The sequence below is a fragment of the Oncorhynchus mykiss genome, chromosome 2, assembly GCF_013265735.2.
Source record: "Oncorhynchus mykiss isolate Arlee chromosome 2, USDA_OmykA_1.1, whole genome shotgun sequence".
NCBI lineage: Eukaryota > Metazoa > Chordata > Actinopteri > Salmoniformes > Salmonidae > Oncorhynchus > Oncorhynchus mykiss.
In genome coordinates, this window is record NC_048566.1 from 98,842,437 (window position 1) to 98,869,094 (window position 26,658).

Sequence of the window (26,658 nt, forward strand, 5' to 3'; positions counted from 1 at the left end):
CCTCTCACACTCCCCCCCTGACACTCTCCTCCACCCTGCCCTACATGCCCGGGTCGTCGTAGTTGTAGGTGGGTGCCTGTGAGTACTGGGGTTGTTGCTGCTGCATGGCTCCCTGCGCCACCCCTACAGCGGCTTGCTGCGCTGCCTGCTGGACGTGAGGGTTCTTCCAGGCCCCGGTGGTCCACTCCTCCTGGGCTTTACTCATACTGCCCCCAGTGCCACGGTACATGTTGTGCACCTGGAGAGAGTCAGAGAGATGGTATTAGAGTGAGTCATATTACTGTAGCTAGTGTGTGAGAGGGACATACAGAATACTGGCACGGTGCCACGGTACATGTTGTCAGGGAGACATGGTGTGTTAGTTATATTACTGTAGCTAGTGTGTGTGAGAGACGTACAGAATACTGGCCCGGTGCCACGATACATGTTGTCAGGGAGACATGGTGCTTGAGTTATATTACTGCAAGTAATACAGAGGTCTTGAGAATGAATATGGTCTTTTCTCTCCTAGAGAAAAACACATTTTTTGTTGATGTTTTGTGTCTTCTCACTTTTGTTTATTTCACTTGTTTTGGCAATGTAAACACGTTTTCCATGCCAATAAAGCCCTTTCAATTGAACTGAGTAGAGAGAGAGAGAGCGAGAAAGTCAAACGGAGGACAGAGAGAAAGAGTACTGTCCTTCAGTGCAACGGTACATGTTTTGCGCGTGGAGAGAGAGAAAGAACGAAATAGTGTGAGAGACATACAGACATACAGTCAGGTCCAAAATTATTGGCACCGTTGATAAAGATAAGCAAAAAAAACTATAAAATAAAGAATTAAAATACTGAGCTACATTGTGTATGCAAAAAAAATTAAAATGGGAAACTCATATTTTATACAATTGCTCAGAAAAATAGATTTTAACAAGGGCAAAACAATTATTGCCACCCCTGTACCCCAGAACCCTCCCCTTGGTAGGATAACGAAACAGAGCTTTTTTTCTAAAATCTTTAAAAACTGAGATGGTTATTGCAAAAATTCAGATTTTTGTGGTCAATTAACCATTTCTTTGTGGATTTCGATGTGTCCTTGGGGGTTATTGTCTTACTGAAAGATACACTTGTGGCCATGTTTCAACCTTCTAGCAGAGGCAACCAGGGTTTATAAATGTCCTGGTACTGTGTAAAGTTCATGATGCCGTTGACCTTAACAAGAGCCCCAGGACGGAAGCAAAATAGCCCCATAACATCAAAGATTTATTACCATATTTTACAGTAGATAGGGGGTATTTTCTTCCCTATTTTCATATCATTTGACCATATAAATGTCAATACTTTTGGACCAGACTGAATATAATACTGGCCCCGGTGTCACGGTACATGTTGTGGACCTGGAGAGAGTCAGGGAGAGATTGAGATGATGTTAGAGATTCATATTACTGCTTGTCAAACAAAAGGTAAAAAGTCAGACCAGGCCAAAACAAAAAATGATCCAACGTCCCCATCAACTCTGTTGTGGACCTGCACGAGTCAGAGATATTTTTTATTTATTTTTTAAACTGGAGCATTAACTAACATTTCAGTGTTCAAACATCAATGAGGGGTTAAATGTGCCCCGAGTTAGCAAAAGGGATAATTTTTTTTAACCGCCAGTCCTTGAGATTTTGTGAGTCATATTACAGCCAAGTCAAACTAAAGTCGCAATAAATAAATACTGTCTTTGCTCTAAATAAGATCTGATCTCCTGTTACTATAGCAACCCATCAGGTAGTTGTCCTCCGCAGGTCACAGACTTGTTTTCTAGAACGCATGGTCAGAGGGCCCCGAACATAATTGCAAATATTTAGTAGACTGCAAATTGACCACAAGAAGCCCAAACAGATATAATATTTGACTAAAACATAATCATTACTTAGATATGTATACAATCAAATACTGTATATCTCTATTATTTGTGGGAATCATTTGTTACAGATTTCCTACATTTTAAATCACTTGGAAAAGATTTGCTGGTGTTTTTAGTCTTATGTCCAACGACAAAAAACAAAAACTTGGGGGACCAATGAAATCACCCGCAGGCAAAATTTGTCCCGCAATCCTGCCAGTTGGGGACCCCTGACATACAGTAACATGAACCACACATTTCACATAGTTACTAGAGTTGCATTATACTGTAGTCAGAGTGAGAAAAGTGATCGCTAGTGCTGAAGTGTAAAGTGTATACTGTACCTTGGTGAGCCCGGTGAAGGAGAGGACAGCCATGGCAGTGAACATGATGGTGGGGATCAGCATGACAACAGCAGAGCCTATATTGGTGCTAAAGAAGGTGATGGTAGCCAGCCAGCCACTAGAGGAAGGAAGGAGAAGAAGAAACAAGTGGAGGACAGTTCTAAGGCAGGGTTCCCTAATGGTAACAATACAATTAAACAGTAGGCCAATGGCCGACAATCAGGTCAATCAATAAAATAGTTTAGCCCTTTTTACATCAACTGTTGTCCCAAAATGGTTAACCCGGCCAAGACCCCGTTAAAGAGCACCGACATTGGCAAGGAAAAGCTCCCTAGAAGGAAGAAACCTTAAGAGGGACCAGACTCAGAGGCCATTCCTTTTACAGCCAATAGGCACGACTTTCGCCAACAATTTAAAACGTTTATGTTTTAGTTATTTTTTTTAACTGACGTTTTGGCCATCGGTGTAGGGCTAGGCGGTATACTGTATTTTACTACATACACCGGTATTGATGCATGGACCGGTTTGGGTTTTACTTTAACTTCTATGGCGGTATTTGAATGTTTGGTTTGTTATATGTGATACGCAGTGTGTAACGTCCATTGTTAAAGTTTACTCCGCTACTTCGAGTCATCCCTCTCTACTCTCTCTCTCCACGCCGCTTCAACAGATCTAGTCCCGCCCCCTGTCACTCAAGGAGCGCATTTGTTGTTACTTGACCACGAGACACTTTTGTTCAGTCTGCATGGTCAATGCAGCACACACTATATCAATGTTGTTACCAATTTGATCTGAATATAAATCCACAAGCGTTCTATAATTACAATATTAGTTTGTGTTTCTTACATCTGCAAATGGCTAGTTTTTATTTTCTTAGCAAGGTAAGCTAAATCGTGTTAGCCACTAATGCTAATCGCTAGTTAGCTGGCTATAAAAGTACAGAGTCAGCGCAAACGTAGCTAGCTAATACAGCCTGATACCAGTGCTGGTGGAGGCCTAAATCAGCATTTTGTTTGTGCAACAGTATCTTCTAAATCAATGAGAAATAGGCAAAGCATGAATATGTTGGCTTATTGAATAAAGATTTAATGTAGCCAAAGATTATAGGGTCCCCTAGGAAACACTGAACATCACTTTGGTTCCTAACCTATCACAATAACACGTCCATGGCATTTTCCTTCGTTGTCATGTCAACCACTGTATTCAAAGTACCCACTATTATTTATATTCTAACTATAGAATTATAATAAACATTCCAAAAGTTCACCCAAGTGTTTTAATCTAAATCGCAATTTCAACATTTGGTTAAATATAAGGCCTAGTTATTTTGTCCATATCATGGCAGTGTGGAAATTATCTCAAATGAGTGCAGGAAAGGCTACATTTGATGGAAATGCAGGAAATTATATTAGGTTGAAGTTGAATTGAACTGTATAAACCAATCAGAATGGAGAAAGACCCATTGAAATAATTTTGAATATGTGTTACCACCGTAGGGTCACGCACTAATAAAGCAAATTTAGAATTTTTATTAATCAAAAACATTAAATATTGTCAATAAAAAAAAAACTAAAAACCATATATGATATGATATTTAGGCAATATCGCCCAGCCCTATGTCAATGGCCTTCATCAGACTGAACCAGGCTCCATCCTTACCAGACGCCCCAGCCTGGGATGCCTATACACTGAATGATGCTGATCACCACCTGGGCCATGAACACGAAGAAGAACGCCATGAAGTTGAACGAGCTGTCAGTCCTAAAAAGGGGGGAGAAGAGAAGTAAATCTAGTCAGAAATCCAGGATTTAACATACTGTGGAAATGGTCTACTGTAACTTGACTGACGTCCTCTCTGCCTCATGAGAACTTAACACACGGTGTCAGAGGTGGACTCCAGATGTATGAGCTACGTTGTTGCCCCATCACCTTCTCATTAAACATGTACCGTACGTTAACTTGAATCACTTCTCTCCGCCTCATCCATGACAGTATCACGTAACATAAGGGTGCGTGCGTTGAGTAAGACAGAACGGTGTTCAACATTTATTTCAATGGAATCGGTACTGTTACTGAACGACCAAACTTTGGCAAAATGTTGAACCGAAATGAACGCACCCCAGGTGTCAGAAAGAAGGATGTACTTACTTGAAGGCCTTGTAGATGGGTCTGAACCAGCACACGTAGGAACAGGGGGTGAACAGGATGAGCCACAGAATGGCCATGCCAAAGTTAGTGGCTCCACCCCCGCCGCACATCCACGCCAGGCAGCCAATCAGATTGACCGCCAAGGTGGCACTGTTAACTGTAACAATAACCGGGGGGGGGGGGGTTAAATAACTATATTAATGGTCGACTTTGCATTATTTGAACTGCTGCAGCATTGGTCATGTTCATTAGGGCATGCAATGGAAATGGAAAAAAGGAACAACACGGTCTGTTATTGGATGATTAATCTAGCAAAGTAAAGTTTAATTGGTTACTTCAGATTTGTATAGGAGTCTGCAGAGACAGTAAAGGTAGCTTTGTGTATGGGAGTCTACAGAGACAGTAGCTTTATGTATGGGAGTCTACAGAGACAGTAGCTTTATGCATGGGAGTCTACAGAGACAGTAACGGTAGCTTTATGTATGGGAGTCTACAGAGCCAGTAACGGTAGCATTATGTATGGGAGTCGACAGAGCCAGTAACGGTAGCATTATGTATGGGAGTCTACAGAGCCAGTAACGGTAGCTTTATGTATGGGAGTCTACAGAGACGGTAACGGTAGCTTTATGTATGGGAGTCTACAGAGCCAGTAACGGTAGCTTTATGTATGAGAGTCTACAGAGCCAGTAACGGTAGCTTTATGTATGGGAGTCTACAGAGACAGTAGCTTTATGTATGGGAGTCTACAGAGACAGTAGCTTTATGTATGGGAGTCTACAGAGCCAGTAACGGTAGCTTTATGGTTTAGAATCTGAGATATAAAAGAAAATATCTCTATGACCAAGTTATGGTCTGCTTCTTTTTTTTGTATATATTTTTTTAACGAGGCAAGTCAATAAATAAAAATAACACTATAGAGGGCATCATTTGGGACTTTCTAAAAACTAAAGCAATCAGCTATCCATTCAACACACAATACACTGACTAGTAGGCTAAGAGGCACAAACTAATCATGACCTATTTCTGTATTTAAACTTACTTTTATATTCCCCCCGGCCTGAGTGATAATGAAATGAAAATTACAAATTAAAAAAGGTATACAAATCATCCCTATATAAAAGCTTACGATTTAACTATCAGCTTCATGTTCAGTTATTGTTGTCAGGTTAATGGTATAGAGATGGGAGGCTTTAAACTAGTGGAAGATGATTGTGATGAAAAAAAGACCAAACATAATTATTGGATATGTCACAAATCAGCTATACCAGCCTTCCTGCTACTGTATACCCGTGTTTCCTCATATTATTTTGGGTAAAAAACACACACAGGTGATGTTAAAAGGAAGGCCAAACAGTAGCAGATGAGGCCCTTAACAGTTTACCGGTATGTCGTCCACTTTAGTGATCTAAACATTAAATACAGTATGTAAATGGATTTGTTAAGAGTGAGCCAGTGGTGCCCGGTACGCAGTACCAGCACCTCTAATATTCTACCGGCATCTCTTTGAAGAATATTAGCTGTGATACATGATGGCATTTGAAATATAAAGAGTATCTTTTGAACATTTGAAGCTGGTTTACCCACACACCCAAATTTAGCCAAGTTCAGGACCGGACCATTCTCAATGGAAAATGCCATATAAGAACTAGCTTTGCTATAACTATGTCTGGGAAACCAGTCCAGATGCCTCAGTCTCTAATCACAGGGTGTCTTCCAAATGTCACCCTGTTCCCTATACATGTACACTACTTAGTTTGGACCAGAAACCCTTAGTTTGGACCAGAAACCCTTAGCTTGGACCAGAAACCCTTAGCTTGGACCAGAAACCCTTAGTTTGGACCAGAAACCCTTAGCTTGGACCAGAAACCCTTAGCTTGGACCAGAAACCCTTAGCTTGGACCAGAAACCCTTAGCTTGGACCAGAAACCCTTAGCTTGGACCAGAAACCCTTAGCTTGGACCAGAAACCCTTAGTTTGGACCAGAAACCCTTAGCTTGGACCAGAAACCCTTAGTTTGGACCAGAAACCCTTAGCTTGGACCAGAAACCCTTAGTTTGGACCAGAAACCCTTAGTTTGGACCAGAAACCCTTAGTTTGGACCAGAAACCCTTAGTTTGGACCAGAAACCCTTAGTTTGGACCAGAAACCCTTAGTTTGGACCAGAAACCCTATGTGCCCTGGTTAAAAGTAGTGCACGACAAAAACAATAAAAAGGTGCCATTTGAGATCAGCCACACTCACAGATCCATAGGTAGTACAGCTTCTTGCACATGGAACGGTGTACGTCTGGGATCTCGTTAAAATCCTGATAGAAACATGGCCTCAGAGGGATGAAGCGAGGCAGGGGAGGGAAATTGTTTTCTGCAGAAGAAAAAAAAGAAGGACAAAGCTATCACGTTGATGTTGCTGGTGATTCCCTTTTAAATAGTCAGATCTTGAATGAAAACAATATATTATTTTGGGTTGAAGTACAGGTCATTGAACCTGATCAAGACAACATTTGTACTTGATTAATAAAATATTGCTGGTAAGCAATGTGCAGTCATACTACAATTATATGATAATAACAACATGCTTATACCTTTAAAAAAAAAGTCATAATTCAATACACACAGAAGTCACACTAACAAAATCTCTACTATGATGATATCCTTGTATGAATGAGATAATTAAAATCAGTTATAACCTACCTGCCATTACAACTGGATCTGTCCCTCCAGTTGAAAATAAATATGATCCAACACCCAATTGCCTTGGAAATTAAAACTGAAAAGAATATGAAGTTGTATTAATCAAAGTATAATATCATATGTTTTTGGCTATCTATCATAAAAGCTATAAATTACCTTCATATTCAATCCAGAAACAAATTGGCTATACAATATTTTGCCCAAGTCATATGAAATGTCGATATGACTATGAAAAACATTGCACTCAATGCATGAGGAGGTACCTGTGAAATGACACCAAAACCGGCTGTCCCAGTGTCCCTCCCAGTGTGCTTTGCGCTCATATATAGCTAGCCCACCAGCCCCACTGCTACAATATGAGATTACAATGAAATGTGCAGCACTGCATGAAAAGCAACATTTCTGGGTGAAATCGGATCTGCTATACTCCCGTGAAATTTAAGGTGCCCGGTCGTGGGTGGGAATTTCCCAATTTGATTGTGGACTCCTGTAGACTTCCGCGCATCCGTGATATGGTAATTGTGTTATAGTCAATTCCCAATTATGCATTAATAAGTTTCTGGAAATATCCGGACCGTGCACGTAAAGTAAATTAAATTCTCAAATGCCACAGGCACGTACCTCTCAAACTCGTGTGTTGGAAGAGAAGCACCCCTGTGAAAAGAAGCCAACTCTCCATGTATCCATTGTTTATCTAACCTGTGATGAGTTTTCTAGTATTTTTTTATGTATAATAAGGGTTTTGACCGAGTGAAAAACAAGTGAGATTCTCATTCATAAGAGTGTAGCTAAACTAAACTGGCTAACTTTGTAAATTAATGTAAATTAATGAGAACAAGATGGCGTCCTAGATTATTTTACATTTCTGTTATAAATGTATTTATATACAAACAACACTAATGATATTTTCTAAGTTGACTTTTTATGAAATTTGTATCTAATTGTTGCTTGTTAATTGCTAAGTGCTAACATTAGCTAGCTCAGCGCTAGGCTTTTAGCTTATATTGTAGTTGGCTAGCTGTTCTTAGGATTTTGTTACATTTAACGTAATGCATGGGTGTATATATAGTGGTTTTGCACATTTATTGATAAATTAGCTAACACTAGCTAGCCCGGTTCAAACCCTGATGCATCATACATATGTAACAGTATAACTTTAGTCCGTCCCCTCGCCCATACCCGGGCTTGAACCAGAGCAAGGGGAACCACTACTTCAAGGTCTCAAAGCGAGTGACGTCACAGATTGAATCGCTACCAGCGCGCACCACCGCTAACTAGCTAGCCATTTCACATCCATTACACTAGCACCACCGCTAACTAGCTAGCCATTTCACATCCATTACACTAGCACCACCGCTAACTAGCTAGCCATTTCACATCCGTTACACATACACACCTAGTAAGACATATCTTTTTGAAAAAGGCAATTAGCTAATAAAGTAGATTTTTCTAGAGATTGTGAAATGTTACAACTCAATTCAACAAAGATAACACTTTTGCATTCTCTCTGAAGAGTGGGAATATGAATATGCACGACTTGAGATTTATGCGTTTGTTTACGGTGTTCTATTGGGTCTAGCTAGACGCACGGTGGAGAGTGCTTGCAGAGGATGAGAGACATTTGGAGAGAAGTTAATGTGGACCGGATGAGCGATGAGGAAGATGGCCTGCAAAACAGCAAACCAGTGTGGTTCGTCAAGCCCCCCTACTTCCGGAGTGAGGTGCTCATTGAACGTAGTCAAGAACAACAGAGCCCCTTGGAGAAGGACCAGAGCTACTTGGCGAGCCACACCGCACGGATCATGTCTGAGGAGTTTTCAACAAGGCAACCTATATCCCACGGACCCCTCAAATATCAGCACTATAGCTACCCCAATGGAGACTCACCCTGGACCAAGCTGGGTGACTCCTGTCAGTAGTGTGTTAAAAAAAAATATATTTTTAACACTTTTGTTGATCTTTGAATAGGCTCATTCATATTCCTCTAAATGAGGTATACCCCCTTTAACCCATGTAAGCAGTTAAGTACATCATTCAAAGATGAATTTAATTAAAGAGCTTTCAAAAGAATCGAGCAGAGTACTGGCAGGAGTCATCCAGTTTAGCCTTAGGGCTAGTCTCCATGGATCTTACTTTAGTTTCAGGCCCTGTTTAGCCTATGCAGATGCTATTACCCACTTTCTTCTAGTCAACTGAAAACTAATTGTCATCCTTCAAAAAGTGTATTTGTGTGTTTTATTCAAGGAACTAAAGAGTTGTTTTAGTGTGGCGATGTCATGAGGTGCTGGAAAAACCTTGCTTGAATTTTATTTCTGAAAAGGTGTCGGAACTCTGATGTGATAATAAAAAATTATGAAAAGTAATTTAATTCAATCCTAATTGACTCATTCTTTAAATAATGAATAGTTTATTTGTATATATACCAGTGACAGCTACTAAGGCAAGCTACCAACGACTAGCATAAGCTTTCAGTGTGTGTGTGTGGGGGGGTAAGCATGTGCAACCTTAAGCAAGCGCACGGCCATTTATTGACATTTATGGGAGAGACGTGGGCGTACGTGGACGCAGATGTATTGCAACTGATTTCAAGATGTGTCCTGGTAAGTGGGTTGATGTGTCTGGACCCGATTCACTGAACCGTTGACGGTGTTATCTGAGATTTACGGGACCAAACCATGTTGGACACGTGCCTGCTAATTTTCAGAAACTGTACTTTTTTACGGACTTGTGCACTGGATGGTTCGACCCGTAAATGTGCATTTTCATGCAGTGACATGTTACTTCAATGATGCATCAGACAAGCCTTTTAAAAATACGACCCATACTTTAATGGAGAGACACAGTGCATTCGGGAAAGTATTCAGATCCCTGGACTTTGTCCACATTTTGTTACGTTACAGCCTTATTCTAAAATGGATGAAATTGTTTTCCCCCCCTCATCAATCTACACACAATACCCCATAATGACATCACAATACCCCATAATGAAAAAGCAAAAACAGATAAAAAAAAATAATAATATCACATTTACATTAGTATTCAGACCTTTTACTCTGTACTTAGTTGAAGCACCTTTGTCAGCAATTACAGCCTCGAGACTTCTTGGGTATGACGCTACAAGCGTGGCACACCTGTATCTGGGGAGTTTCTCCCATTCTTCTCTGCAGATCCTCTCAAGCTCAGTCAGGTTGGATGAGGAGCGTCGCTGCACAGCTATTTTTAGGTCTCTCCAGAGATGTTCGATCGGGTTCAAGTCCGGGCTCTGGCTGGGCCACTTAAGGACATTCAGAGACTTGTCCCGAAGCTACTCCTGCGTTGTCTTGGCTGTGTGCTTATGCTGTCTTGTTGGAAGATGAACCTTCTCCCCAGTCTGAGGTCCTGAGCGCTCTGGAGCAGGTTTTCATCAAGGATCTCTTTACTTTGCTCCGTTCATCTTTCCCTTGATCCTGACTAGTCTCCCAGTCCCTGCCGCTGAAAAACATCCCCACAGCTTGACGCTGCCACCACCATGCTTCACCGTAGGGATGGTACCAGGTTTCCCACAGACGTGACGCTTGGCATTCAGGCCAAAGAGTTCAATCTTGGTTTCATCAGACCAGAGAATCTTGTGTCTCATGGTCTGAGAGTCTTTAGGTGTCTTTTGGCAAACTCCAAGCGGGTTGTCATGTGCTTTTTACGGAGGAGTGGCTTCCATCTGGCCACTCTACCATAAAGGCCTGATTGGTGGAGTGCTACAGAGATTTTTGGAAAGTTCTCCCATCTCCACAAAGGAACACTAGAGCTCTGTGACCATCTGGTTCTTGGTCACCTCCCTGACCAAGGCCCTTCTCCCCCGATTACTCAGTTTGGCCGGGCGGCCAGCTCTAGGAAGAGTCTTGGTGGTTCCAAACTTTTTCCATTTCAGAATGATGGAGGCCACGGTGTTCTTGGGGACCTTCAATGCTCCACAAATGTTTTGATGCCTTTCCCCAGATCTGTGACTCAACACAATCCTGTCTCGGAGCTCTATGGACAATTCCTTTGAACCTAATGGCTTGGTTTTGCTCTGACATGTGAGACCTTCTATAGACAGGTGTGTGCCTTTCCAAATCATGTCCAATCAAATGAATTTACCACAGGTGGACTCCAAGTTGTAGAAACATCTCAAGGATGATTCAATGGAAACAGGATGCACCTGAGTTCAAGTCTCATAGCAAAAGGTCTGAATACTTATGTAAATAAGGTATTAACAAAAACCTGTTTTTGCTTTGTCATTATTTAGGTAGTGTGTAGATGGATGAGGAAAACTATTTATTGAAATCCTAAATCAGAAACATAACAAAATGTGGAAAGAGTAAAAGGGTCTGAATAATTTCCGAATGCACGGTACATTGTAGCCTACATAAGATTATTTAAAAAAAATTAATAAAGCTTGACAGTGTGATGAAGAATATTTGCAGCCATCTCAATCCTATTTTGACGACTGAAATAATAACCTTTTGTCCCATTCAAAGTGTGTCATGTCCATCAGAGGTTGAGTCTGTATGGATGAAGGGCATTTTCCCAGCGTATATTTTTGCACCAAATAATACCATCATACTGATAATGAACGATGTTTTGAGACCACGAATCTATGCAATATGATGTGTTTTTTTTTTGTTCTTCCAATTCAGATTTGTTTTTCATTTTAAAGGATGGGCAGAATGCAGAATGCCGCCGTTTGTATGCTACATACAATTGCATCGTGATGAGCACTACTGTCAATGGAGAAGCAGCGCCCTTCAGAGGAGTAGAGCCTAGCCTACGACATGATAAGGTATTTTTCAGCTGGACTCAATAAAACAAGTCTGACGTTTGTACCTTTCTTGCCGCATTTACATTCTATTTATGCACAGATCATTCTGTAAATCTGTAATTTGCTCAATCGTGTTACTTAAACAGAATGAATGAATGGAATGGAAATAACACGGTATGAATTCGTTAGAATGGTTTTTATTTCTTACCTCCTTTTGTTTCCCCCACAAACCAGCAGTGCTGACACTATGCAACGTCTGTCAATTGCATTGTATGACGATATTCTTCACGAAACAATAATACGCGCTTGTGAAAATAATCGAGAGACAGAAATTCAAAATTCGACTAAAATCAGAAATGTCTTCACCCACCGACAGCTTGGGAGTAGAACGCAATCACGTGACGTCACGTTTCTCCCCTGTCTCTCTCTTTTTACGCACGTACCGATTGCACGAGGAACGGTTTGAGGAAACGGATTTATTGCTGGCCAGAACCGAACAAACCACTTACTAGCAAGTACAGAATTTCTTTCTAAACCACTCCAATAAAAGTGTAAGTACCCAGTAAAATACTACTTGAGTGAAAGTCTAAAAGTATATTAAATGTAGTTAAGTAGCAAGTGTGGAAAAAGTCCATTCGCAGGAACGCGAAACATCAGCAGTTCTACCCTTGAGCCAGGCAATTAACCCCCAATACCAACTGCCCTTTCCCTTACATTGTAAGATAATTAATGTGCAATATTTTAGCTTAAAATTGTTGTGTAATCTGTAGATGTGTTTGATAGCAGATGTAACAGCCTCTCTTTATGAACTTGGCGGAGGTGTTGCTAACATTTACAATAGCAAATTTCAATTTACAAAAAGCCCCCCATTTTCATCTATTTGAGCTTTTATTTTTTATTTTTTTTACCTTAATTTAACTAGGCAAGTCAGTTAAGAACAAATTCTTATTTTCAATGACGGCCTAGGAACAGTGGGTTAAATGCCTGTTCAGGGGCAGAACGAGAGATTTGTACCTTGTCAGCTCGGGGATTTGATCTTGCAACCTTCCGGTTACTAGTCCAACGCTCTAACCAGAGCCGCCCCATTATTGACTGTTTTACTCCAGTCTCCGTGTTGTTGAATGTGCCGAACTGCTTTGCTTTATCTTGGCCAGGTCGCAATTGTAAATGAGAACTTGTTCTCAACTTGCCTACCTGGTTAAATAAAGGTAAAATAAAATTGAAGACTCATCTCTTCAGTAGGTCCTATGATTGAGTGTAGTCTGGCCCAGGAGTGTGAAGATGAACGGAAGGGCACTGGAGCAACGAACTGCCCTTGCTGTCTCTGCCTGGCCGGTTCCCCTCTTTCCACTGGGATTCTCTGTCTCTAACCCTATTACAGGGGCTGAGTCACTGGCTTACTGGTGTTCCTCTATGCCGTCCCTGGGAGGGGTGCGTCACTTGAGTGGGTTGAGTCACTCACGTGGTCTTCCTGTCTGGGTTGGCGCCCCCCCCCCACCTTGGGTTGTGCTGTGGCAGAGATCTTTGTGGGCTATACTCGGGCTTGTCTTAGGATGGTAAGTTGGAGGTTGAAGATGTCCCTCTAGTGGTGTGGGGGCTGTGCTTTGGCAAAGTGGGTGGGGTTATATCTTGCCTGTTTGGCCCTGTCCGGGGGGTATCATCGGATGGGGCCCTACGGTCTCCTGTTCCCTCTGGTCTCAGCCGCCAGTATTTATGCTGCAGTAGTTTGTGTCGGGGGGCTAGGGTCAGTCTGTTGTATCTGGAGTATTTCTCCTGTCTTATCCGGTGTCCTGTGTGAATTTAAGTATGCTCTCTCTCTCTCTCTCTTTCTTCTCTCTCGGAGGACCTGAGCCCTAGGACCATGCCTCAGGACTACCTAGCATGATGACTCCTTGTTGTCCCCAGTCCACCTGGCCGTGCTGCTGCTCCAGTTTCAACTGTTCTGCCTGCGGCTATGGAACCCTGACCTATGCACTGTGATTACTATTATTTGACCATGCTGGTCATTTATGAACATTTGAACATCTTGGCCATGTTCTGTTATAATCTCCACCCGGCACAGCCAGAAGAGGCTGTTTGGGGTTTTAGGCTGGGTTTCTGTACAGCACTTTGAGACATCAGCTGATGTAAGAAGGGCTTTTATAAATAAATTTGATTTGATTTATCAAAGCTGTGAGGAAGTGATGTAGTAAATACACAGACGCCCCCCCTGCCATAACATTATGAACTGCGGGGTTAAGCAGTGTTCGTCAGGCTGGCGTGAAAGACTCTGGCGGCATTCCATACACTTAACAGACACACCCTCAGCCCTCAAATTAAGTGGACACTTCTGATGACGTCTGACGAGTATATACACTTGCAGGGCAACGGGTGAGGGAGGGAGGGAGGAATTCATTTTAAATGGACAGCCCTTGCCCAGAAATTCGTCACTCGTTTATCCTGTGACGTTTGTGTTTTCAGCCACCGGTAGCTTGTGGGTGCTTTATATGCGCTACAGTCAATTATGACTGCATGTCTACTTATATTAACTATATAATTATTAATATACGCCTACTGTATGATAGCTAGGAAAGTTATTAGCTAACTAACGTTAGCCTGCCTAGTTGGAACTTATGAAGGAATATTTTTTTTATTTCTACAATTTCCAAAAGCTAACCAAACAAAAACATTATTACTTTTACAAGACGTGTTTGTGCACTAGGGGCACAATTTCTAACTTATTTACATTTGTTTTTACTTACACTTGTATGTTGACTCCATATTGAAGTTGAGGTTTTACGGATATAGCGGATAGCGGCTGATTTAGCGGATATACAATAATCTCGAATTGAATTATGGGGCGTTTCAGGCCCCGAAGTAAACATAATTGTACACTCGCAAACTCCCATTAAAAATGGGGGCTGAGGTGCTTACCTTGCAAACTTCCCTTGCTTGGCTAATCATTTGGATCGAAGACAAATATGGCCACCAGGATCCCCCCCCCCCCCCCCCAGGGCATAAGGGGTAAGGGTAAGTAGACGAGGGTGTGTCTTGGATGAGTTTGAAACGCAGCCACTGCCTTCAGGTGAGGGTAAGTGGATGAGGGATTGCATTGGCGATAATGCACCATAACCAGTGTTGCCAACAAATTTTCAGGGTAAGTTGCTAGAGGCAGGCTGATTTGTTGCTAAAAGATTTTGTGATGTCATTGCGTGATAACGTAAAACTGCGTCATTACGTATAATAAATAATAACGTTACTCAAATTGACTGGCCATCTCGGCAAAAAATATGATTTGACATTTGTTCAGGTACAGAATTCCACTATTTTCTTTCCAATTTGATTGAGACATGTTGAATTATGTTGTAAGTTCTGCTCAAGATCAAACATTCGTGACCAACTATATTCATTGGGTTTGGCTTGTCCAACCCGAACTACTGCTGCTGCAGTCAGCCAACAATGATTTGCCATTAGCTGAAATTGCTGCTGGCCTGCTGCTGCCTGTGCACGAGCTGAGCACTTGCTGCTGACGTCACTCACAATGCACGTTTGCAGCCAGGCACGTGTGTTGTGACTGAGTGTGACAGAAAATAGTTTTCTGTATCATTTTGCGGGAAAATGCGTGCATTTTAGCGTTTGAGTCACTTTTCAAAAGTAGATAAAAGTTCCAAATATATTTTTGAAAGTAGCTCAATTTGTTGCTAGGTGCTGTTTGGAAAAAAAGTTGCCAGGCTAGTCTGAAAAGTTGCTAAATCTAGCAACAAAATTGCTAAGTTCGCATCACACGTTGGATGCCAACCGCCGACAGGAAGCAACACAGGTAGCTAGAGCTAGCTAGCCAGGACACCAATAGACAGTGGCTGCGTAAAAAAAGTAACCAATATAAATATAAAGAGGGGTTCCTGCAGATGCAGGAATGGCCCAGAATTGCGGGCCTCAATTCCACCATAAAGATCTGGACCTCTGAGCAGATCACACAATAAACTGACATCCACTCTCTTATATTTTTTTTATTTCACCTTTATTTAACCAGGTAGGCTAGTTGAGAACAAGTTCTCATTTTCAACTGCGACCTCTCCCTCTCTCTCAATTATATTTCAATGACTTGATTGTCATGACGTAACAATGTACATATTGCCAAATAATACTTTGGAAATTTAATGATTTCAATATGGATATGGATAATATCAACAATCATATATATATCAACAATCTCTCTATCTCAAGAAACAGCCCATGCAAAAACAAAAATCAAAAAAAAAAAATTCAAATTTTATTTGTCACATACACATGGTTAGCAGATGTTAATGCGAGTGTAGCGAAATGCTTGTGCTTCTAGTTCCGACAATGCAGTAATAACCAACAAGTAATCTAACTAACAATTCCAAAACTACTGTCTTGTACACAGTGTAAGGGGATAAAGAATATGTACATAAGGATATATGAATGAGTGATGGTACAGAGCAGCATAGGCAAGATACAGTACATGGTATCGAGTACAGTATATACATATGAGATGAGTATGTAAACAAAGTGGCATAGTTTAAAGTGGCTAGTGATACATGTATTACATAAGGATACAGTCGATGATATAGAGTACAGTATATACGTATGCATATGAGATGAATAATGTAGGGTAAGTAACATTATATAAGGTAGCATTGTTTAAAGTGGCTAGTGATATATTTACATCATTTCCCATCAATTCCCATTATTAAAGTGGCTGGAGTTGAGTCAGTGTCAGTGTGTTGGCAGCAGCCACTCAATGTTAGTGGTGGCTGTTTAACAGTCTGATGGCCTTGAGATAGAAGCTGTTTTTCAGTCTCTCGGTCCCAGCTTTGATGCACCTGTACTGACCTCGCCTTCTGGATGATAGCGGGGTGAACAGGCAGTGGCTCGGGTGGTTGATGTCCTTGATGATCTTTATGGCCTTCCTGTGACATCGGGTGGTGTAGGTGTCCTGGAGGGCAGGTAGTTTGCCCCCGGTGATGCGTTGTGCAGACCTCACCACCCTCTGGAGAGCCTTACGGTTGAGGGCGGAGCAGTTGCCGTACCAGGCGGTGATACAGCCCGCCAGGATGCTCTCGATTGTGCATCTGTAGAAGTTTGTGAGTGCTTTTGGTGACAAGCCAAATTTCTTCAGCCTCCTGAGGTTGAAGAGGCGCTGCTGCGCCTTCTTCACAATGCTGTCTGTGTGAGTGGACCAATTCAGTTTGTCTGTGATGTGTATGCCGAGGAACTTAAAACTTGCTACCCTCTCCACTACTGTTCCATCGATGTGGATAGGGGGGTGTTCCCTCTGCTGTTTCCTGAAGTCCACAATCATCTCCTTAGTTTTGTTGACGTTGAGTGTGAGGTTATTTTCCTGACACCACACTCCGAGGGCCCTCACCTCCTCCCTGTAGGCCGTCTCGTCGTTGTTGGTAATCAAGCCTACCACTGTTGTGTCGTCCGCAAACTTGATGATTGAGTTGGAGGCGTGCGTGGCCACGCAGTCGTGGGTGAACAGGGAGTACAGGAGAGGGCTCAGAACGCACCCTTGTGGGGCCCCAGTGTTGAGGATCAGCGGGGAGGAGATGTTGTTGCCTACCCTCACCACCTGGGGGCGGCCCGTCAGGAAGTCCAGTACCCAGTTGCACAGGGCGGGGTCGAGACCCAGGGTCTCGAGCTTGATGACGAGCTTGGAGGGTACTATGGTGTTGAATGCCGAGCTGTAGTCAATGAACAGCATTCTCACATAGGTATTCCTCTTGTCCAGATGGGTTAGGGCGGTGTGCAGTGTGGTTGAGATTGCATCGTCTGTGGACCTATTTGGGCGGTAAGCAAATTGGAGTGGGTCTAGGGTGTCAGGTAGGGTGGAGGTGATATGGTCCTTGACTAGTCTCTCAAAGCACTTCATGATGACGGAAGTGAGTGCTACGGGGCGGTAGTCGTTTAGCTCAGTTACCTTAGCTTTCTTGGGAACAGGAACAATGGTGGCCCTCTTGAAGCATGTGGGAACAGCAGACTGGTATAGGGATTGATTGAATATGTCCGTAAACACACCGGCCAGCTGGTCTGCGCATGCTCTGAGGGCGCGGCTGGGGATGCCGTCTGGGCCTGCAGCCTTGCGAGGGTTAACACGTTTAAATGTCTTACTCACCTCGGCTGCAGTGAAGGAGAGACCGCATGTTTTCGTTGCCGGCCGTGTCAGTGGCACTGTATTGTCCTCAAAGCGGGCAAAAAAGTTGTTTAGTCTGCCTGGGAGCAGGACATCCTGGTCCGTGACTGGGCTGGATTTCTTCCTGTAGTCCGTGATTGACTGTAGACCCTGCCACATGCCTCTTGTGTCTGAGCCGTTGAATTGAGATTCTACTTTGTCTCTGTACTGACGCTTAGCTTGTTTGATAGCCTTGCGGAGGGAATAGCTGCACTGTTTGTATTCGGTCATGTTACCAGACACCTTCCCCTGATTAAAAGCAGTGGTTCGCGCTTTCAGTTTCACGCGAATGCTGCCATCAATCCACGGTTTCTGGTTAGGGAATGTTTTAATCGTTGCTATGGGAACGACATCTTCAACGCACGTTCTAATGAACTCACACACCGAATCAGCGTATTCGTCAATGTTGTTGTCTGACGCAATACGAAACCAGTCCCAGTCCACGTGGTGGAAGCAGTCTTGGAGTGTGGAGTCAGCTTGGTCGGACCAGCGTTGGACAGACCTCAGCGTGGGAGCCTCTTGTTTTAGTTTCTGTCTGTAGGCAGGGATCAACAAAATGGAGTCGTGGTCAGCTTTTCCGAAAGGCTGGGCGGGGCAGGGCCTTATATGCGTCGCAGAAGTTAGAGTAACAATGATCCAAGGTCTTTCCACCCCTGGTTGCGCAATCGATATGCTGATAAAATTTAGGGAGTCTTGTTTTCAGATTAGCCTTGTTAAAATCCCCAGCTACAATGAATGCAGCCTCCGGATGAATGGTTTCCAGTTTGCAAAGAGTTAAATAAAGTTCGTTCAGAGCCATCGATGTGTCTGCTTGGGGGGGGATGTATACGGCTGTGATTATAATCGAAGAGAATTCTCTTGGTAGATAATGCGGTCTACATTTGATTGTGAGGAATTCTAAATCAGGTGAACAGAAGGATTTGAGTTCCTGTATGTTTCTTTCATCACACCATGTCACGTTAGTCATAAGGCATACGCCGCCGCCCCTCTTCTTACCAGAAAGTTGTTTGTTTCTGTCTGCGCGATGTGTGGAGAAACCCGTTGGCTGCACCGCTTCGGATAGAGTCTCTCCAGTGAGCCACGTTTCCGTGAAGCAAAGAACGTTACAGTCTCTGATGTCCCTCTGGAATGCTACCCTTGCTCGGATTTCATCAACCTTGTTGTCAAGAGACTGGACATTGGCAAGAAGAATGCTAGGGAGTGGTGCACGATGTGCCCGTCTCCGGAGTCTGACCAGAAGACCGCCTCGTTTCCCTCTTTTTCGGAGTTGTTTTTTTTTTGGGTCGCTGCATGGAATCCACTCAGTTGTCCTGTTTGTAAGGCAGAACACAGGATCCGCGTCGCGAAAAACATATTCTTGGTAGTACTGATGGTGAGTTGATGCTGATCTTATATTCAGTAGTTCTTCTCGACTGTATGTAATGAAACCTAAGATGAGCTGGGGTACTAATGTAAGAAATAACACGTAAAAAAACAAAAAACTGCATAGTTTCCTAGGAACGCGAAGCGAGGCGGCCATCTCTGTCGGCGCCGGAATTTGTTGAGGTAAGCACAGTCCCTAGCTGTAGACTAGGGAACAGAGACACATTTCCTGTAAAATACACCGTGGGACTGTTCCAACAGTCGAAGCTAAAATACCACCTCTGCGTGATTAACCGCTCAACTCGAGCCTACCTACCCATTTGCAGTTCAGTAATTCCTTGTCATTAACCCCTACAGATCTGATAGATGCCACTCTCCACTCACCACTGAGCTAGTCTACAGCTAGGGACTGTGCTTCAGACTCAACAGTAAAGTGGGCTATCCTCAGAGCCTAATGCCTGTGCTGCCTTGCACTTTGTTTTAGGGTACTTTTCCATTGGTATTTACACTCCCCCAACCCAAAATAAAAATACGTTATTTTTTAGTGTGCTTTTTTTTTGTGCCATGGGGCAGAGGGAGAAAAATGTAGTTTAATAGCTAATTTCATGCTATTTTACACATTTGCCATGAGACTGAAAGAAAATGTTGCTGTTTTAATGCTCAGTGATTCTTGTAAGATGAGGCAATCAACTGTTCCCCCAAAACATATTCGTCTTAACAAAAGTGTAATATATATTTTGATAGTATCAGCCATCACACCATGTAAAGGAACAAACTCCTAATTATTATTATTTTCTTCATAAAATACAAATCAAATGTTTTGTAAAAAGCGCAAATAACAATAGCAGGGCTATATAAAGGGTCCCAGCAGGGGTCCTTGGCACTCTCCTATCGGGCACGTTTTTCTCCCGTACACAACCGGCAGGAAGCGGGGGAGACGCGGTCTAACAAGCGATGTCGCTAGCTAGGTAGTTATCACATGGTGTTTCCCCAGCCTCCCGTCTGCTGTGCTTGCGGGAAGCGGGGGGCGACCGGTAGACAGTGTCACTGTTTTCCCGCAGGTATGTTAACGACTGTGAGGGCAGGCGGGAGTGAAAAAACTCAGATAATACTTTTATTTCCCTTTTGACCCACATTCAAAAGAGTGCAGAAACGCCCCGAATTATGGGCTGCAGTTACACACTATTGGAATCGGTTAGCTACTGCCACTGGTTCTGACTAGAGGAAGTACGGCCAGAGATAATAAAAAAGCAGGAGATACGAATTCAAGCGGAAATGGAATGCAAAAACATACAGTATAACGCCCCGCCCAGCAGGCTGTCGATCAATCGCGTTCACGTTGTCATGTTGCGTCACGCAATCCATTCTAAAAGTCAAAGAGTAATTCTATGATTTCCAAATTTGTGGCTATTGATGATATCTGCGTTTTCTGTGAAAAAGAAGAATCTGTCTCCCTTATTCTTTGGATGTAAATTTGTGTCAGAATTTTGGGAAAACCTTGCAAAGTACTTATTTACCATTATGAACACTGCCTATAATTTTAACATAAAATATATAATATGTTACTATTGCAATGATAACAAAACCACAAATGATTGTTAATGTTTTAATTCTTGTTGCCAAATACTTTATACACAAACAAAAATTCCAAAATTACAAATTTTTCTGATTGAGTTTAATTATCTTATTAGAACACTAACCCTAGTGAATAACAACAAGAATAACATCTTCACTAATCATTATAATAAGATATTTTCAGAGTGAATATAATTGCACTTAAATTGTTAATTTTTTGTATTTTATTTGTATTTATATATTTTTGTGTGTTTGAGTATTGTTAATACCTGTGTTGTGTTTGCTAGACATGTTTGATGTAGCAATGTAAGTTGCTTTTTGTATTATGAATAAAATAAATCTATAATAAAAAATATATTTTTTAAAGAGTATGAGTCGAGAAACTTGCCTATTTTATTCGGAAGTACGTTATGTGACGAAAAGTCAAAAAGACATTACAGAGGACAAGTTACGTATCTTAAATGTTGGATTTTGTTGTTGCAATGTTTAGCTTCTTTTTTTACGCAATTCGTGCTAATAATGGGTTTTGGTGCTTGGCGCCCAATTGACTCCCATTGAAGGAGAGAATGTCTTACCCAGAATCCACCGCGTGGCACATTAACAACGTACAGTGGGCGTTAATACGTGTCCAATGGAGTTTCCCATCTCCTTTAAAAGTATCTATGTGACGGCTAGTCACAACCTAGCTAGCTTGGCTACTTGTGTCTCAGTCAGGTATGTTTTTCTAGTACTCAGTGTTTTTAATTTTCCTGGAAAGTATAGTTATTACTTGTTAGTTGACAAGTGTATATACATATGGTTTGGTATTGTTTGTTGAGACAGATTTTTTATTGTTGTTGCTGTCCGTCTGATATGCTAATTAACTTGTGCTAAGCTAACGGTAGCTATTCATCTAGCTACCTAGCTTCATCTAGTTAGCTAACGTTAGTTAGCTTTCGTCTTCATTCTTTGTTATTGAGTTTTTGACTGACCCAAGGGATTTTAAGGGAAAGCCTAAGATACGTTTGTAAAGTAAAATGTTGCCTCTTCAAACGAAGCGTATTGATTGTTTAACATTGTCGTAATGAACTAACAGCTTTTGTTGACATATGTGGGCACAACTATGTAAACATCACTAGCTAACTAACTATAGCCTGTGGCTGGCGTGAAAGTTTTCATGCTATTTGCACTCAACCTTTACCACCAAATACTTTTATTATAATAAGTTAACAAGACAACTAGGTCAATAATCCTTTTCTGAATCATTTCTGATTAGAAGGATACAGGCACATTTTGAATGGTTTCATACAGTAAGTAGCACTGTTCTCTCAATCAATAACCTGTTTTATTCAGGTATATTATTATCTGTCTATGATGTTGTGTCCCATGCCTAAGACCTGAAACACAATGTCTCTTATCTCCTGTGTCTACAGTGTTGGGAATGCAGCCACCACTCCCACCGGATGCAGTCAGAGAGCTGGTGTGTTCCTGTCTTCACAGGGACCCAGTAGCCGCTGATCTGAGATGCAGCCTGTTTGTGGCGGCTGCTCAGAACTACAAGCGGGACTCAGTTCTCAGACCCTATCCCCCCAGATACATCAGAGACAGAGACACCAAGGAGTTTGATGAGCTGGTGAGGAATTGGACTGGACAGAAAACACTGATATTTTCCATATCAAAGATAAGGCTTGACTTATAATTCAAACCTTCAGGTACAGGCTCTCTGCCTAAAAGTCAAGCATATTATTCACCATCACTGTGCACCTGTCCTACACCTGTTCTGTGTTATAGCTAAGTCTACTGGTTATTGTCTGGGTCGTGTTCATTAGGGCATACAACAGAAAATGTTTTAGAACCTTTTGCAGTGAAAAATTAAATGTAGCATTTCTTATTTCTTAAGTCCAGTTAGTGCCTCTATGTTTCAGTCAGTTTTCCTACGTTTGGTGCCTAATGAACATGACACTGCTCTTGTGTTCCTTCCAGCTGTCAGATGTCAGCAGTTTGCCTGGTGTGAGGGAGCTGGTGAGACTGAGACCTGGTGAAGCTGACCATCATCTGGCCCTCACACACTGGGTTCTCTCCTCCAAGAGCTTCGCTGTGAAAACACTACAGAAAGATGAGGTAAAGGCAATATCTCAAAAGAAAAGAAGTGTGCAGGATACACACTGCACTTGACAGATGTCCTTTCCACTGCCCTCTTCTCTGCCCTCCAATAGTATGCCAAGCTGTGTAACCTGACTGAGAGTGAGGGGATCTCCACGCCTGTGCCAGACTTCCTGTTTGAGCTGGAGTACTGCGACCAGATGAACGCTAAGTTTGAGAAGACACGGGCGGGACGCGACCTCTTCTACGCATTCCATGGCAGCCGACTGGAGAACTTCCATTCTATCATCCACAACGGACTACACTGCCACCTCAACAAGGTCAGTTAATGTGACAGTACGATGGCAGCTTCACCAGTCCTGTGATGACTGTAATGATCATTTATATTTCTTTGGGGGTTCCCAGTAGCCCTGCTTGAGTATATGTTTTCAGATTGATGTTTTTTTTTTTGGTTGGTTGATGAATCATTTCACAGATAATTGTTATGTTTAGACAAAAGCCAATATTATCTACACAAAAGGAATGGACTTGCATGGATGAAGTTGCATTTCTGACAGACTTGTTTTTTTTTGGGGGGGTGGGGGGATTTCTTGACAGACGTCGTTGTTCGGAGAGGGCACCTACCTCACCAGTGACCTCAGCATGGCGGTCCTCTACAGTCCCCATGGCAACGGTTGGCGTGACAGTCTCCTGGGACCGTTGCTAAGCTGTGTCGCCGTGTGTGAGGTCATCGACCACCCAGACGTTAAGTGCCAGGTGAAGAGGAAAGGTCAGAGCTTTGTCCAGAACGTTTACGCAACACTCTTTATTTACTTAGGCACCCTGAGTCTCTAGTCCCCTCCTCTTGCACAACATCGACCTCATAACAAATGAGTGGACCGTGCAACAATATCATGTCAACGATGGCTGCCTCTCAAAGTCCAGTAAATGTCAGTAATAATTTCCCTAAACCGGTTTCAGACTCGGAGACCATTGACCGTCAGCGCTCCAGAGCCAGGAACAGTGAAGGAGGAGAGGTCCCTCAGAAGTACTTTGTGGTCACCAACAATCAGCTGCTCCGAGTCAAATACCTGCTAGTGTACTCTCAGAGGAGACACCTGTCCAGGTTAGTACCTGCTAGTGGACTCTCAGAGAAGACACCTGTCCAGGTTAGTACCTGCTAGTGGACTCTCAGAGAAGACACCTGTCCAGGTTAGTACCTGCTAGTGTACTCTGAGGAGACACCTGTCCAGGTTAGTACCTGCTAGTGGACTCTCAGAGAAGACACCTGTCCAGGTTAGTACCTGCTAGTGGACTCTCAGAGAAGACACCTGTCCAGGTTAGTACCTGCTAGTGTACTCTCAGAGAAGACACCTGTCCAGGTTAGTACCTGCTAGTGGACTCTCAGAGAAGACACCTGTCCAGGTTAGTACCTGCTAGTGGACTCTCAGAGAAGACACCTGTCCAGGTTAGTACCTGCTAGTGGACTCTCCGAGAAGACGGCTGCAGCTTCCCTAACTCGGCTCGGCCCGGGTATGGATCCAACTAGGTCCTCGGGTCCATTTGGAATGGGTTTCTACATTTAAGAAATCAATCAAGCTGATGTCTCAAAGTGCTGTACAGAAACCCAGCCTAAAACCCCCCAAACAGCAAGCAATGCAGGTGTAGAAGCACGGTGGCTAGGAAAAACTCCCTAGAAAGGCCAGAACTTAGGAAGAAACCTGGAGAGGAACCAGGCTCTCAGGGGTGGCCAGTCCTCTTCTGGCTGTGCCGGGTGGAGATTATAACAGAACGGTACATGGCCAAGATGTTAAAAAGTTAATAGATGACCAGCAGGGTCAAATAATACATCTAATGCATATGGGATCCGGATGGGAAAGCCCCAGGTCCATTTGGGAACGGACCTGTGAAGGCTTAGGCTGTAAACAGTATGGTGATAGTTGTATTATCTTTGCTGCCCTCTATTGGTGTTGTGGTGAGTTGCCAGTACATTAGTAGAACTGATAAACATTTCAACAGGATGACCGTTCTGTCACTGCTTCAGATTTTCTCTCGGATAGGACCATTTGACTTCTGTTGAGATTTTAGACTTTTTTTTTTAGAGATGATAACTTGTGTGACGTGATTGTAATGTGATTTTTCTGATGTGTTTCCAGACATTCCCGGGGCAGGTCTTGGCTAGTCAGACATCACTTTGCCATTATGATGAGTCTCTATCTGCTGCTACTCATCTTCATCGGTGCCTTCAACTCCACCACATTCCTCTCCTTCTGGAACAGGCTTTTCCGGTGACGTCACAATCGCAAGACGGTCTCGTCCGGTGACCTCACAATCGGATGGACCACACACTATTCTGGTGACGTCACAATGAAATCACCGGACCTCACTAATCACAGGACATGGTCTTCCGTTGCTATCACACGAGTCTCTGGTGCTTTCCTACATGCAGCCCCGGTTGGTCCAGCCTGAGGCTCTCTATAGGCTTTATACCCCAGTGTTTCCTGGGCAAATTGTTTCTCTTTTCCATCCTTAGGGCTGACGTTAAAGGACTACGGGAAGAGCAGTGTGTCAAGTTTCAACATCTGAATATTCAAACCGTTTCTTATGAGAAGGAATAGGTCATATATACATGGACCATTCTTGTCATTCATAGTGCCTTCCATAACAGAGAGAGACACAGACAGAGAGACAATCAGACAGATGGGCCAATGGGACATCCATATTATACACTATTTCCCTTTAAGCTCTTTCCTGTCTTCCACCTCTTTGTATGTACATTATACATGGTTATTACCGCGAGGTCGACCGATTTAATCGGAATGGCCGATTTCAAGTTTTCATAACAATCGTAAATCGGTATTTTTGAACACCAATTTTGTTTTAATTATTATTATTTTTTTTACACCTTTTTATTTAACTAGGCAAGTCAGTTAAGAACACAATCTTATTTTCAATGACGGCCTAGGAACGCTGGGTTAACTGCCTCGTTCAGGGGCGCAGAACGACAGATTTTCACCTTGTCAGCTCGGGGGATCCATTCTTGCAACCTTACAGTTAACTAGTGTCCTGTATAATCTGACTGAGCATACAAGTATCTAAGTATCTGACTGAGCGGTGGTAGGCAGAAGCAGGTGCGTAAACATTAATTCAAACAGCACTTTCGTGTGTTTTGCCAGCAGCTCTTCGTTGTGCGTCAAGCATTGCGTTGTTTATGACTTCAAGCCCATCAACTCCCGAGACGAGGCTGGTGTAACCGAAGTGAAATGGCTAGCTAGTAAGCGCGTGCTAATAGCTTTTCAAACATAACTCGCTCTGAGCCTTCTAGTAGTTGTTCCCCTTGCTCTGCATGGGTAACGCTGCCTCGAGGGTGGCTGTTGTCGTTGTGTTCCTGGTTCGAGCCCAGGTAGGGGCGAAGAGAGGGACGGAAGCTATGCTGTTACACTGGCAATACTAAAGTGCCTATAAGAACATCCAATAGTCAAAGGTTAATGAAATACAAATGGTATAGAGGGAAATAGATAGTCCTATAATAACTACAACCTAAAACTTCTTACCTGGGAATATTGAAGACTCATGTTAAAAGGAACCACCCGCTTTCATATGTTCTCATGTTCTGAGCAAGGAACTGAAACGTTAGCTATTGCACTTTTACTTCTCC

General features: G+C 42.8%; 2 protein-coding genes across 8 annotated transcripts; one reads left to right on the forward strand and one right to left on the reverse strand.

The window, feature by feature from the left end:
- Window positions 1–12,337, reverse strand: LOC110500681 (secretory carrier-associated membrane protein 5). Of its 2 annotated transcripts, none has more exons than XM_036960520.1 (7): window positions 12,033–12,266; window positions 7,051–7,126; window positions 6,602–6,721; window positions 4,361–4,517; window positions 3,872–3,973; window positions 2,213–2,330; window positions 1–238 (listed from the first exon to the last, which is right to left on the reverse strand). In XM_036960520.1, the coding sequence occupies exons 2-7, from the start codon at window positions 7,055–7,057 to the stop codon at window positions 41–43; spliced, it is 702 nt and encodes a 233-aa protein (XP_036816415.1). In that variant the 5' UTR covers window positions 7,058–7,126; window positions 12,033–12,266; the 3' UTR covers window positions 1–40. The 2 variants fall into 2 exon arrangements, with proteins under 2 accessions (XP_036816415.1, XP_021433857.2); XM_021578182.2 differs by lacking the exon at window positions 1–238 and adding an exon at window positions 261–1,374 and having other exon boundaries at window positions 12,033–12,337.
- On the forward strand, window positions 12,249–25,925 carry LOC110500657 (protein mono-ADP-ribosyltransferase PARP16). 6 transcript variants are annotated; one of them, XM_036960506.1, is made up of 7 exons: window positions 12,249–12,375; window positions 22,352–22,551; window positions 22,902–23,039; window positions 23,135–23,341; window positions 23,619–23,790; window positions 23,982–24,169; window positions 25,157–25,924. In XM_036960506.1, exons 2-7 carry the CDS (start codon window positions 22,360–22,362, stop codon window positions 25,322–25,324), a joined length of 1,065 nt encoding a protein of 354 aa, XP_036816401.1. In that variant the 5' UTR covers window positions 12,249–12,375; window positions 22,352–22,359; the 3' UTR covers window positions 25,325–25,924. The 6 variants fall into 6 exon arrangements, 5 of the variants coding, with proteins under 5 accessions (XP_036816401.1, XP_036816400.1, XP_036816395.1 ...); XM_036960505.1 differs by lacking the exon at window positions 12,249–12,375 and adding an exon at window positions 21,397–21,653; XR_005039203.1 differs by lacking the exon at window positions 12,249–12,375 and adding an exon at window positions 22,201–22,228 and having other exon boundaries at window positions 23,619–23,777; window positions 25,157–25,290.
- Window positions 25,926–26,658: the final 733 nt, after the last annotated feature.